General features: G+C 38.3%; 1 protein-coding gene across 2 annotated transcripts in view; it reads left to right on the forward strand.

The window, feature by feature from the left end:
• Nucleotides 1–2139: 2139 nt before the first annotated feature.
• The window catches only part of epha8 (eph receptor A8), a 122592-nt gene continuing 109975 nt past the window's right edge, over nt 2140–14756 (forward strand). For both annotated transcript variants that reach the window (XM_055026116.1, XM_055026123.1), the window contains exon 1: nt 2140–2437. In XM_055026116.1, coding sequence (XP_054882091.1) covers nt 2350–2437 — 88 coding nt within the window. In that variant the 5' untranslated portion in view covers nt 2140–2349. The remainder of the gene's footprint in view (nt 2438–14756) is intronic.

Genomic DNA, 14756 nt, shown 5'->3' on the forward strand with positions numbered 1-14756 from the left:
CAGGGATTTCTTTCGTTTTTTTTTTTTTTTGTTCTGTTTTTGCTTGGTTGGTTTTTGGGGTGTTGATGATGTTAAAGGTTCAGAGAGCACCCTCTGCAGCCTTCCTTGTCTGTTCCTGGAAGGCTGCAGCGTCAGGGTGAATATAACGGTGTTGTTGTCCTCACAGCCTATTAGACTGGCAGACTGACAGTGCAGCCTAGTGGTAAAGAAACAGAGCCTCACACATGAACACATTGCAGATAAGAAATGAAACATCAACAGAGCATAACTGCTTTTGACTGAATACAACGCGGCTCCCTCTGCTTCAGCTGGTCGGTGGCTTGACTTGCACACAGGGATAACTCTGTAGATTCTGTGGAGGAGCCATTATAAGGTCACACAGAAACCCCCTGTGTGTCCAACCCCGTGGGGGAGGACAGGGTGAGGGAGGTAGGAGTTTGGCACACATGACTCTGCCTCAGTTTGGGCTTGACACTCATCTTAACTAACCTCTGTCTCCTTCATGAAGTGAAGGAGATATGAATGTACTTTCACACTCAATGTTCCTGTATGGGCGTAATGGATGAGGGCGTCCACAAATCAAGCCACGGTCGCAGCAAAGGCTGCCTCACCACAACTATAGAGGAGTTGTGACAGTTCCTTCTGCAGCCCAAAGCTGAAGGTCCGTACTGCTCGGCTGACGACTCAGCCAGCTGGAAGACCTCTGGACAAACATCACTAACACTGAGTCTGTACACCTTAGAGCACAGAAACATGTTGAGAGAGAAACAATCATCGGGGAAGTCGGTGTCTTATCTCCAGAGGCCATTGGACAAGGAGCAGAGTTCAACCTGGAAACGTTGTCAATCCATCAAAGGCCAACTCAGAAAAATATAGGACAAACAGTCAAGCACATCCCTTATACCTAATGGGAATTTAATCAAAGGATTATTATTTTTTTTATTATTAATACAAATCGTAGTAAAATTAAGAAAAACAAATAAAATCCAAAATATGCAGCAGTATAAGATATGAAGATATACTTGAAGTCTTGATTTTCTTCACACTTACAAACAATTGTGCTATAAATCTTGGAACTGTAAGTATTTGTCATTGTTTATTTGCATACTAGAACAAAAATAAAGTTTCTTTTGACTGATAATACAGCCATTGAGACATGTACTAGTAATGCTTGTTCTAGAACTAAAACGAGAGATAAATATGAATGAGATCAACAATGCACAAGTTAAGTATGAAGCATAAGTAAAATGTTGAAATAAATCAAGAGGATGTCATCATCTGTTAATAAAGTTCTGTGGAGAATTCAGCCTCATGTTCTGATCCTGGTTCTGATGGAGTGTTGGCACATTGTCCCTCCTGCAGCGTGTCTAGATTTGTATTATGAAACATCTTTAAGCAGTTTTACGCCCGTAAACATCATTTGCACCGCGTTAGTCAAATGCAGATTTCGGCTGCAATGATGGAGTGGGAAAAAATGTCCTCCTGTAATGAAGCCCATTTGTGTGATCCTGTGTATATGAAGGTGTTTGTGTGGAGTGTGACAGCAGAAAGCAATTGATCAGGACAGGTTCATTGATCTGCGGTTCAGTAGATGAATAGATCTCGAGATCAAACAGACACACACATATTTAACAGCATGTTGAGTCACACTGTGCTGCACCTGAGCACAGCGCAGGGTCCTATATGAATGCAGTGCAGAACACTGATAACCGATCAATGCCATTTGGCCTTGCAGATATGATGCTGCTTTTGGGTTCATTCCACAGTCAGTTATTTGCCACCGGCTAGGTGAGAGTGTGTATGTTGGCGTGTGTCTGCGTGTGTGTTTGAGAGAGCTGAGCCAGTGACAAATGAGGGTAAATAACAGAGAGGGGTGCAGTGTGCCGAACTCATGACCCAGAGAGATAAACAGAGAATCAGAGTTGGCCAGGCAGGTGGGATGGAGAAGGTGTGATGAGCACGCGACTGTTTAGTGTACCGTGCGGCTCTGATTGGCTCCGCGATTCTAACGGACGAGCTGTCCCCCCCCCCCCTCCTCCCTCCCCCCTCCCCTCCTCTCCTCCCCACGCGCGCAGCTTGCCGAAAGTCCGTGTACGTATGTGTGAGCGCGCGCGCGCGGGGCAGCCGGCAGACCGAAGCGAGCCGAGGAGGCTGGCAGGTTCTAACTCCCAACTCCAATGAGCTCGCAGCCAGACACACACTCTCACTCTCAGACGCACACTAAACACTCTGCGCGGCGCTCTCTCTTCAACCCTGGGACACGGAGGAGCAGCAGAAGGAAGACGGAGCGGAGGAGAGAGGGGGAGAAAGGCAAGAGGGAGACTGGCGGAGTGTGAGGGAGGATCAACCATGGCTTCAGATCCGGGGCTGGCTGTGATACTGCTGTGGACTATATCACTCAGGGCTGCGGGCGCCGCAGGAACCAGCAGCAACGAGGGTAAGACTGGCGCTCCGGACTCTTCTGAAGCTTTACGCTAAATTATCCTCTAAAGTGTTTTCGTACGTCTGAAGGCAGAAGTTTGCCCAGAACAACTTTAAACATATCTGTGTGTTTAAACTATTCCTGGAATTGCTTATTTGGCGATTTCGCGCGCGAGCCGCGGTCACAGCCGCGTGTGTTTGGTGTTTGTGACGTGAGCGAGTCTTCTGTGAGTCCTCCGAGGACATCCTCCTCTTCATGAGCATCCCCAGTGTTTTCATTTCATATGGAGTTTTTCCAGCAGCCTTTTCTGTGTGCCCCCCCCCCCTCATCCCCACGCCCCGCATCTCTCCACCTGGAGACGCAAACCTGTTTTTGTCACTTGTTCAGCTGATGACCCAAACCGCACAAAGTCCCCTCATATATTTCATTATTCCATTCAGTTTAGGTTCAAGAGTCAAGAGTAAAGAAAATGTCCAGTTTCATCTCCACTGCAAGAACGACAGAAAGACTTTAGTACTCAGTTAATGTCAGAAGTATAAGGTTCCTGGATTCGTTCTTAAAAAGTGTGGAATATATGGAATTTATTTTAACTGTCTTCCATTTCTGAATCAGAAAACTGAGTGTGATAAATGTTTGACCTTCCAGGCTTTTTAAAATGTTAATGCAAATATTTATATTTAGACATTTTTTTCCCCGCATCAAAACATAACGTTTTATCCAACCCATTTTCCAGAAATGAATTTGCACTCATTCAAAATTAAAAATGGAATCGTATTCCTCTACTTTTTTTTTTTAATTGGACAATAAGTTCTTAATTTTGATGCCAAACAAGATTTGGCATTCATTTTTGGGAATTTTACAAATTAAATAAAGGTGTAATGAGGCAAAAGCTGTGATCTGTTTTACTATTACTTTACGAGATTAAGCCCAGGCCAAAGCGCCCAGCTTTTGCATAGATATTAATTAGATGTGAAAAAGCCATTAACAAAACCACAGAATTGTAAATTAGTTTTGGTATTGAATTGTTTCAACTGTAGGGAAATCAGAAGACTTAATCTAGGTTGGTGTTTTTTCACCCAAATGTGCAGTGGTATGCCTGTTGGACAAATCTGAAATAAATCTGAAAAACTGTGAAACTTTGTAAATAAATACAAGAACCTGGAGCGAAGGTTGCTTCTCCTCCACTTTACAAAACTCACATTGGAGAGAGCTAGACCCACTTCAGATCATATCTGCAAAATCATATTAGATTTTATCTTTATGAAATTGAAAGCCCTCTTTTCCTTCACTGCTCTTGTTTGAACAATGACCATTTGACTATCTGGCCTTTCCTGCTTGAAGTCGGCAACTCTGAAAGATGATTCTCTTTGTAAACAAACTAATAATGTGTCTGAAGAGAAGCAATTATCATTTTTATCTCCACAGGTCTGAAATCAGTGGTTAGTTTAATTGAAACATTGCATTGCCACAAACTGTGAATCCGGAGTAGCTTGGACAAAGATGCTTCCGTGGGAACGCTTTTATTGTTGTCTGATAGCAAACTGTGAAAAGAAGAACAGAAAAATCTGGAAGCAAAGTCAGGAAAATTACCTTCACTAAATTTCATCTTTCAAGGTTGGACTTTGACGTTAAACAGAACTTTTTTTTAACTGTAATAAATATGTTTAGAGAAAGTGTTCAGGCACACAATGAAATTCAAAACCAAAAGAAGTTATTTTAGCGTATGCTCCAAGCACTTTATTTTTAATATTAAAAATTCAAACAATTAGAAATTAATTTGATTTCAACATTATACAAAATAACTGAGGCAAGTAAGAGAAAAGAAAACTTCTGCTTTAGTTATGTTTAAAACATTTAATTAGTTGTGTTTAAAAGATTTAAAACATTTAAATGTGAAAACATTTAATTTGTTTTAAACATTTAGTTATGTTTAAAACATTTAATTTGAGGTGAACTCAATGGAGGAGTTCACCTTAGGAACGAATGAAGAGCTTGAAATTTAACTAGTGTCAAGACTTCAAGCAAAACCTCGCTGCACAGCAAGCGGGCATTCAAACTCCCTCACACTGGACGAACCAGATGTGTGTATGGAGGAGATCAGAGCAGACGAGGGCCGCACCGGCCATTTTGTTTTTCTTCTTTTTTTAATGAAATATATATATTTTAGGTTTGCTTCATGCTTCTGTTGTACATAGATGTGAACAGCCTATTGTTTTTTGACGACCAAGGCTGAATTATACTTTTGATCCTATTTGTACCTAAGCAAATTCCTGATTAAACTATATGTACAGAGATGAAGTCTGGACGCAAGGAAACAAAATATAAAAATAGAAATCAAATAATGTTTAAAAGAACTATTTTATGTCCGTTTTCTTAACAAAAAAGAGGAATATTGAATCTTGCACAGAGTCCATTGCATGATAGAAAGACAAAGGTAGAATATTTATTCAGAACCTTGTTAGCTTTGTTTTCTTTATTTCATTTTCGTCATCTATTTTGTTTTTATATACGTTTTTAATACTTTGGCACAATTAAGAATCTTCGTATTTATGGAAAAGTATACATAATCCTTGACTAGACAGACGGCTCAGTTTATAGAAGAATAAAAATGGGCTATATTTAAAAATATTTACCATAAGTCAAAACCAGTCTTTGAAGCCAGTATATATGTTTTTAATGTTATTAATTATTTTGTTTCGTTTCTGGAGGAAGCAAAACTTAAAGGTATGCATCATAAAAGAGCGGCAATCAATTCCAAATGGATTCATACTTAAAGTTCTGTTTAACGTCAAAGTCCAACCTTAGAAGATCCATACGGTCATTGTAACTATGCAATGACCGTAATAGCAGCCCCATACACTCTACTGTCTCACATATCTTGATAATTCCAAGGCCACTTGATAAAAAAAATACATTTACAATAGCTGTGGTAAATAAACCAAAAGTTCTGAAATAGATAGAAATTAAACAAGATTTTGAAGTGAAGCAAAGCATACCGAGATCACAGTTACACTTATACTTTTTCTAATAAGAGAACAAGCCTGTTTGGTCACTGCGTTTTTTTGTTTTGTCGTTCATACAACATTCGCAATGATACGTCTTGCGTGTCTGTTTTTAGAGTTCATGTTTGTGTCCCCAGTTCATCATTAAGGTTCTCACTGTATTGTTTTCACATATAGGTTTGATGTGCTACGTGTGATTTAAAAAGAACCAATGAGAAAAAAAAACAAATTCTCCTCTTTTTTTCCAATAATGCAATTGTTTAATTCATGTAAATTTCTATTCTAATCATAGACTCACACACACACACACACGCACGCACGCACGTACGTGCGCGCGCGCATACACGCACACAGACACCCACACACACACACACACACACACACACACATATATATATTTTGATAATTTTTCTTCAGTCTCGCATTTGAAAATCTGGAAGATTGAGGTAGAAATTCTAAATCCGTCTCGAGTATCAGGATAAAACTTTAAGTCAGAAGAAGCGAAAAGACGAGGGAGCTAGCACGCTGTTCTTGGACGATGACAGGTTTTTAGGACAGCTCTACACAGTGATCAGACTTAACAGAAATAAATACCTGCTAAAGTAGCTATAAATATAAATACTCTCAACATTATTCAAATGCATTTTACTTTTTGTTATATTGTTTAATGTTTATTACATAACAGATTGAAGTTGACTCGTTAATTATGTTCCCTGGTATTTAACCGTCAGTCAAACGATGAGACTCAGAGCTTGTTGCCTTTGTGTCTTTAAAGAACTATTAAAACGAGATTTTTTCGCCACTGTTTGATTTCCGATTTTATAGAGCGCTGACCTACTCGGATTTTAGCTGGCTCCGATTCCTCTCTTTCAATTATTAATAATAATAATATTAATAATGTGGAAATTATTTGTCTAATACGGGGCTAAATTGAAGACCAAACTGTCATGAAATAGAGCAAAGAAATCTTTATTGTAAAACAAAACATGTTTCCAAAAAATATTTCTCCCTCTACATCATAGAAAATCACTTAAATCCTGCTTGAGACAATTCACAACACAACTAAAACAAGCCAAAGCTCTCAAACTGGTTTTAAGTCCACACTTAAAAACAGAGTAGACAACCATATCACAAGTTGTTTGATTTTTCAATTTAATTTTTTCCAATTTCAGCTTGATATTAATAGCAGTTGTGATTAACTCAGTACTGGACAGGAGAAGCTCTGATTTGCCATGAGGTGTGTTTGATTGTTAAACATTTTATTTATTGTAACTCTACGGTAGCATTTCTATGATATATACTTGATTATTTATTGGGCATCTTCTCCCTGATGTGTGTTTGTGAGAAAGAAAGAGATGGAAAGAGGTGTTACACAGCTCTGCAGTGGAACACAGTTTCACATTAATGTGTCTGGCGTGACTAAGTGTGTATTCCCCATTGAAACACTTTTATCTTATACAAGCTATCCAATCGGCTGCGTGGTAGACATAACTGAACTTCTGAAAAGGACGAAAAGAAGAAATGTTATAATCCTAACTGGCAATAAGTAGTAAGTCTAACTGCCTTTAGTGCCTGGCTGATTAAATGTCTGTTATGCCTATTGTCCTGCACACTTTTAACTTTAATCCACGCTAATGTTAAACAATTTTTTCCTCTATAACATCTTCACCTCTGAGGAATGTTGTGTTTGGAGTATAAAATCAATTGAGATCTTCCTATATTTCTCTGGTAACGTATAGAAGTTTTGTTCTTCGTTAAAATATGTTGTGAAATGTTCATTGAGGAATTCTGAATTTCTAGTTGACATTGTCCAGCAACAGGTGAGGGAGGGGAAATTCTACTATAAGCATCCTATGACTAATTAGAAAACATCTCACTGGATGCATTTCCACTGACCATAAAATTGCTCAAATTGAAATCCCAAAATCAAATTTCCTTAATGGAAACATGGCAATTGGGAAAAAAAACTCAAGTTTTTTGATAAATGTTTTTGCTCTAGGTTGAGGTGGTTTTTCAACAGTATTGAAATTTGTGTACACATAGCAGCTTATTTGTTCACATCGGCCTCCTTGGACAATGTGCAGCTGGTGCCACCAGGGCTCTCACAGCATCGCATATTTCATCAGAAGCCAGGTTTGTTATTTTAAAGTGCATAGCTCTTCCGTAAAATTGTCAAGTCCAATTTCCCCCAAAACGCCTCATTTGTAGCAGCTTGCAAGTACAAAGAGTTTGAGGCTCCAATGCCTGAAGAAGATGCAGACGTCTTTTCTGGTAGATGATGAGTGCTTGTGCCGTGGCTGAAATATGAATGTTTTATGTAGGTATTTACATCCATTGCCACCATGATTTTTATTGTCCTATTGCGTGACCAGACTTAATAATAGCTCAAATGCAAAATTGAGCTGTTCAACATCAGAATGATATGGGAATAGTTTTGTGCACATTTGTCTCTCAAAAGCACAAGATCAAACTCAAATGTTTTATTTAAAAAACAAACAAACAAAGAAAAAAACAAGAAAAAACAAAACACAGTCCTTCACTCCCTGGACAAATCATAGATTGCCAATAAGAAAGAGACAGACAGCAGACTTATATTTGAATCTGTGCTTGGTCAGGTGATACGTGAGCCAAATGTACTTTATATTAGACATCTGGCGTGAGTGCATATGGAATTACCTACCAGGATTTTCTCCACACAGCCCTTCTAGCTGCGAGCGCTGTCCCTGATTTCTCTCATGGCCGCATGCAGCAGGAGGATAGCGAGCTTTCCTTCAGGTTGTCGTTCGTTCTGAGGAAGATGAAAAGACCCACGCAGAGAACAGGACTCGCTGCTAATGAGCGAACCGTAGGTGGATGATTATTAACACATACCTCTGCTGCAGGACGACCAACTGGGGAAATAGGGACCCACAGGCAGGAACAGAGTGTGGCAATTTCTTTTTTATTTTATCTGCTTTATTTTAAGATTTGAGGATGAAATATAGAAGCCACTGAAACAAAAACACTGAGGTTGAAAGCATCTACACTGCTGGGAAGATAGTTTTTTTTTTCTTCTCCTTCAGCAAGAAAATGTAAAGACAAATTTGTCTGCTGGAAAAAAAAATGTGTTTGATTTAGATCACTGCTTCCGTGGACGTAGACGCAACTGTTCATTTTACTCAATTCTTCTAGTCGGCAGGAGACCAGACTCGTGTTTAGCAGCATTGTGCGAAAAGAAACTACGTCTCGGTTAATAGCTCAGAGAGGAACCTCATCTCCATACATTAGAGAGAGAAAAAGCCTCTCGGCTATTACACTAAGTAGTGAAGCTGCTTAAGCCACATAGCTCAAGGACACTTCAGCAGCCTCTCCGACAGGATATGTTTCAGCCTCAAAGCCTTTTATGTTTAAAATTTTAACACAGATTACTGGTATCAGTATGTGGCTTTTCACACATAAAAAACTTTATCTGAACGTAGATTACCTGCTTCAGTCTGTTCTGAATATTTACTTTTTCCTTCCTGTGTTTTAATGTAGTCCTGTAATGTGTATAATAAATTAGGGCCTTATTGAAAAGTTTATGTATTTCAGTAACTCCATCATTAAGGGAAACTCGTTATATAGATTAGCTACACATAGCTTTTTTTTCAAGCCTTTATTTCTGCAAAATAATTTTTTGCTTCCAGCAAATGAAATCATGACATTTGAGGTTAGATTATTATGACCAATGAAGAATATTTCAAGTTGGTAAAATGTATGTTGAATACCTGGTCAAAAGTCATTCGAAAATGTAATTTTAATTTGATAAAAAAAGGCTATTTTCTATTTTTCTTAACTATGACTGTGAACAGAATGGCAATTGGAGAATATATTCAACTCGATAAACACAATAACTTAGAAATCACTGATTTCAGAGAGTAAATAGCTACCGTCTTCTGTTATATAAATAAAAATACATTTTGAATTTATTGGTTGTTTTAGGAGGTGCGGACTTGAAAAGCATGTAGCTACTTATTTACTTTCTCTTTGGGATCAGTAAAAATGTTTTAAATGGATTCAAGTAGAATTTAATTTTTGATTTTTAGTTGAAGTTATTCATAGATTTAGGTTTAAAATAATTTTTAAATGAATAATTTTGTTTCTGATTAAACTAGGTATTTCTCAAATGACAGAACAATGACCCCATTAAAAAAAAAATCCTGATCAGCTTTTTATTTTTAAAAGAAAATAATAAAAAAATTGCTTTGGTGATAAGTATAAATAAAGTATAAAATGATGTTTGGGTGTTACTTATTTTATATCAGCAATACTTACTCATTCAGGTGGGTTGTTTTGGGAATATTTATTAGGTAAAACAAATCACTTTGTGGAGTGATTCACTATTCACTCTAATGACCAAATATACAATAAGCAGTTTTACACCAACATAAATAATGTTCTTAATTTGAATACAATTTCAAACGAACCAAAATTCCTTTTTAAAAACACAATTAAATGTCTTCAAAACACAAAACACATGCTTTGATTTTATTTTACCTTTTTGAGTTTCCTACATATTAGATTTGCACATTCAATAATAAAAGTCAATTGCAGCAGCTTTTTATTTTACCCAGATAATTATTTTTTTTCTGTAACTTTTTATATTTTATAATTACAGCAACAACTCAATTTCCAAAAATGGACCCAGACTTGATCACAATTAAGTAGCATTCAGGAAATGCTTCTCTCCTCTTCCCCAGAGCGGTTCAGAGTCCAAAATATCCCACTCAAAGCTCACTCAGCAGTTCTGCTCGCTTACAAGCATTCAAAGTCCAGTCTCCAGGCTCCATGCTGAGGTTTTCTGACTGGGGGGTTTTGGGACATTCTTAACAACCGTGGAGTTGGTGTTGCTATGTTAGCACATCCACACTCTGCAAACAGTCCTCTGACCTGTTTGTCTGTCTTCTCACTACAACACGCTTGTCCTTCTTCTGTCCTCCCCTGGTATCCATTTGCCCCTTGTTCTCTTAAACCACTTTAAACAGCACTGGGATTGTGCGATGTGTCTTTTCTGTTTTTAATACCATTTGTCTCAGTTTAAAGATACATCCTGAAATATTATTGTATCACATGTTTACAGAAAGTATATCACTCTTGTGCACTTTTTTTATGTGTATATTTTACTGTCTGCCTGGTCTGATATTAACCAGTTTGTTTGTCTACACTTTTCCTCGTCCAGAGGATCTGGGCTGTCAGCCTTTGAGCAATGATTGATTCTTGGAGGTGAAGAACTCCTTTGAAGTTTTAGATTTTACATCTCTTAACGATTGTCGTGGTGTATGTAATGCACCAGTTCAATTCTACAAAACTTACAGAACATTTTCTGTGCTGTAAACAGCCACTTCATTCGAATGAAGCGGCTGTTTGGTGATGTTTGGAAACGTGACCATCCTGGACTGAACGGCTTTCTTCACTTCCTTTCTATAACTACAAGCAGACTACAATTCTAAAACAGTGCACAAAAACAATATTCACAACTTCTTCTGTTCGCTGATCGGCTCGGTAGAAATTCTACTGCAGCAATCCGAGTGATAGGAGAAAGCCAAGCCTGCCTATGATGTCAGATTAGAATCGAGCAAGACTGCATTGGTAGGCACTGGCCAGACGACTAGAATAATGACAAACTAAAACCTAAAATCGTCTCAGTGCTGGTTCTTTTGTCCCTATTTTAAACAAATAGGAATCGTACTATTTGTGTTTGAAATGGTACAACATCTCTTCACTCAGCCCCACGCATGTCACTCAGACTTACGGCAATGAGCGCGGGACAGGAAGCAGGAAGAGGAGTGTTAGCATTCATTGATTGCTCAGGGCATAGCAGGACTTTAGCTGAGCTGTAAAGCGTTGATGCCATGAAAGTCTCCAATGACAGAAAAAAAGTCACTGCATTTGTTACTTTTTTTAATATATATATCAGGTCGCTGTAGGGGGAAAAAAATGAGAATTGGCCAACATTCTTGCAAACTGTTGTGAAAATCTTATGTTAGGTGCTCAAATGTTTTGACTTAGAGTGAGCAGCACATGGTGTAGTGAAGGGGTGACCAAAGTGGGTCCTTGAGGGCCGGCGTCCTGCATGTCTTAGTTCTCTCCCTGGTTTAACGCACCTGGATCCAATAATGGCTGGTTAGAAGGCTTAGGAGTACACCGACATGCTGAAAAGGTTGATACTACCACCAGGGAAGGAACTGAAACATGCAGGATGGCGGACTTCGAGGACATCCCTGTAGAAGTATATCCAGGGGCCCATATGTGGGGTCCATCAGTTCTCGACGGTTCCCAACCTTCAGACCTTGGCTTTCCTTTCTGCCCGCTTATTGTCTGTCTGCTGTCATTAAAGGCCAGTAATTCCACAAAGCACCTTAAAAAAATTATTTTTTGGCTTTAAAAGGCATTTCTACTGAAGTGTAAAGGAACTATGCATGAACTAGTTAGTTATTTCTGAATTATTTCATATAATGTTTTGGGCATTTAGGAAATAGAGAAATAGAAATATATAAATAATGTTGGTAATCCTAACTGCTTTGAAAACAGAATGCTTTATAATCTGGTATAAATTTTATGTATAATCTGAGTTTAATATACATTAATCATTAATCATGTCTTTTATTACCTCTTCTCAGACTTTTTCTGAGCTAAAGCCTTTTCACTTTATTGTTGAACGACTTTTATGAGTTAACTATTGGAAACTATTCTCTCTGGTTCCTAAATTTACGACACCATTCTTCTCCGTTCATTCCAACTGTCAGCCGAGGATCTGTAAAGTGAACTCCTCCCCTCCTCCGGAGAGAGTCTTTATTTTTAGTGAGTTTGGAACGCAAACTTTTCCCTTTTTTCCCGACCTGGCTGGTTTTTCTTTACACAGGTTACTGATGTTTGACCCTCCAAGAGTTTTCCTCCTGCAGGCACTGGTGTCTATGAAGACATCAACCTTGTTAGCCAGCTGTCAACAGAAATGTTGGAGTCACCAGATCAATATGCCCTCAGAGCGGTAAAAGGCCGCGTGTCCCGAGGTGGAGGCCTCTCCCGTGTACCGTCCAGACCTTTATCAGATCCTTATGCTGGGCTTGCCACAGATCAGCGACGGTGAGCTGACTCTGCTGTGCTCTGTGATTGTAGTTGTACTGCTGGTAAATACACGTTTCTACACTTTTCGAGCATGCGAGGTGTGCGGCCTCTCCTTGGGATAGTCGAGGATAGAGCTGAGATGTGAGAAATGATTGTATTCGAGGCTTGGCGGCCCAGTAATGGGCTGGTGTTGTGGTTGTGTTGGCACGTCCTTCCTGGGAGAAAATCCTTGTGATGTTCCCTTCAGCGGAGTGACGGAGAGGTGTTTCTGCAGGGATGGCCTCCACTCAGGTGCAGGCTGACAAGACGAACAGCAGATGAGTTTAAAACAAAGGAGCTGCTTCGTGATGGAGGCTGACGGAAAGACATGCTCCGCTCGCACGCAGAGTGCACACAGCGAGATCAAGAGAGGGAAAGAGGGGGTGGCAGCTGTCTAAAACACACCTTCTTCAAGTTCCACCAGCTAGCGTCTTTAAAAACATTCGGAGGGAGCACCTAACTGATATTTGCTGATAAAATGCTCTCAATTCCTTTTAATCCTTCAAAGGATTTAAATGTTCATTAAGTTTAATGGAAGTCCAATGAAAGTCTATTATTTTCTGATAACCACAGGCAAACCTGCCAGCCGGTTCCCAGTGCTGCGTTCCAGCTATTAAGGTCAAACTGCAGGTTTGTGCTGCCACTCTGTGAATAATCAAAGCTGCTTTAATTACAAAATGTGGAGAATTTATAGGATTTGAAATACTTCAACAAATAATAAGTAATGTACTGCTGATTTTGGACGATACATTTCAACAAATTTATCACACCTTTTGACTAAGGATGTTAGAATGGCCAGATCAATGACTGGAGAAGCTGGTGAGTGTGAATATAAGAATGTGTTAAAAGATGTGCTTAATAACACAATTGCCGTAGTTTAAAATACTTTGAAACAGCCCTGAGCACACAAGCCGTAACATGTCCTCCATTTTTAATGATCTTTTTGCTTTATTTTTGAGCTGGATCTGTGAGGCAAACCCCACTAAACTGCTGGAGGACCAAAATAAAAGATCTGTTCAGAATTTAACATTTTGTTCAAACATGTATTATTTACACAGTTAAAGTGATGTAAGTCCCATTCTGAAGAATAGAGTCGACTTGTTCTTATGGATTAATTAGAAGGTAAATGATCAGATTAAAAAATGCTTTGACAGCTTTTTTGTAAAAGTCTTTGGATTCTGACATTTTTTGGGAGGTGGAAGGGATTTCATTTTTGCAAACTTTGATGTTTTGATGCAAATCCAGTTGATTTAGGGTGTATTTGAATTGTTTAAATAAATTGACAATAATCTATTCTTTTAAAAAAGGTACAATCTGTCACTTTGACTCCATTTTTAATACATACAACCTTCCTAAACAGATTTTTTTTAATTAGCTTGCGTAATAATCTCTTAAACATCCTTTGGCAACTTTTTGAATTTTCAATAAGAATATGATAGAAAACTAAAAATCTTATCAGAATGAATGTTGCGGATATTTTTTTATATTCCACTCCTTCTGGCTGCTTGGCAGTACAAGGACCCTTTATTTTTCAGCAAAGTTGTTTTTATTTGAGTTGGAGTAATGAAGCTCTGCATTTCAAGATCAGATTTTGCAACAACTCAAAGCAGAACTCATCCAGTTCTATCTTCTGTTTCATGCTGGAGCTGTCAGCTCCCGCATCTAATCCAGGAGTCTCCAACCTTCACTGTCCAAACAACCATTTTTTTCCCTCAGTCCAGCCAAATAAAACTCATTCAGGGTCATAAATGTTGTAACTAGTGATCTCCTATAGATTTTCTGAATTTGTCATGTTGTAAGAGCCAATGTTTTTTTTTTATTTATTTTTTTTACCAATCTAAGGTTTTAAAATAAAGAAAAATGTGTATCTTTTGCAAAAAAAAAAAAAAAAGAGGATGGATACATTTTCTCCCATGGGATGTTGATATTTGTGAAAAATCCTGTAAAATTAAATCACATATTTCCAACCAGTCTCCTTCCCCAACTGGTTCAAGTCTTTATCACTGGTGCTTTACAGTGTTGAAATGCTGAAAAGTCCAACATTTTATAAACTTTAAAAGAACTCTGACTAAAAAGTCTATATTCTGATAATTAGAAATGTTACTTTTTTTCTCTTACAAAAACCCAAAAAACTAAGATATGTAAACGTAAATGATTTTTAGAAACCTAAGTCTTGTCTAAATAGTGAATTAGTAGAAAAACTCACCTGC

Source organism: Poeciliopsis prolifica, unplaced genomic scaffold (assembly GCF_027474105.1).
Source record: "Poeciliopsis prolifica strain line A6 unplaced genomic scaffold, Auburn_PproV2 SCAFFOLD003, whole genome shotgun sequence".
Taxonomy (NCBI): Eukaryota; Metazoa; Chordata; class Actinopteri; order Cyprinodontiformes; family Poeciliidae; genus Poeciliopsis; species Poeciliopsis prolifica.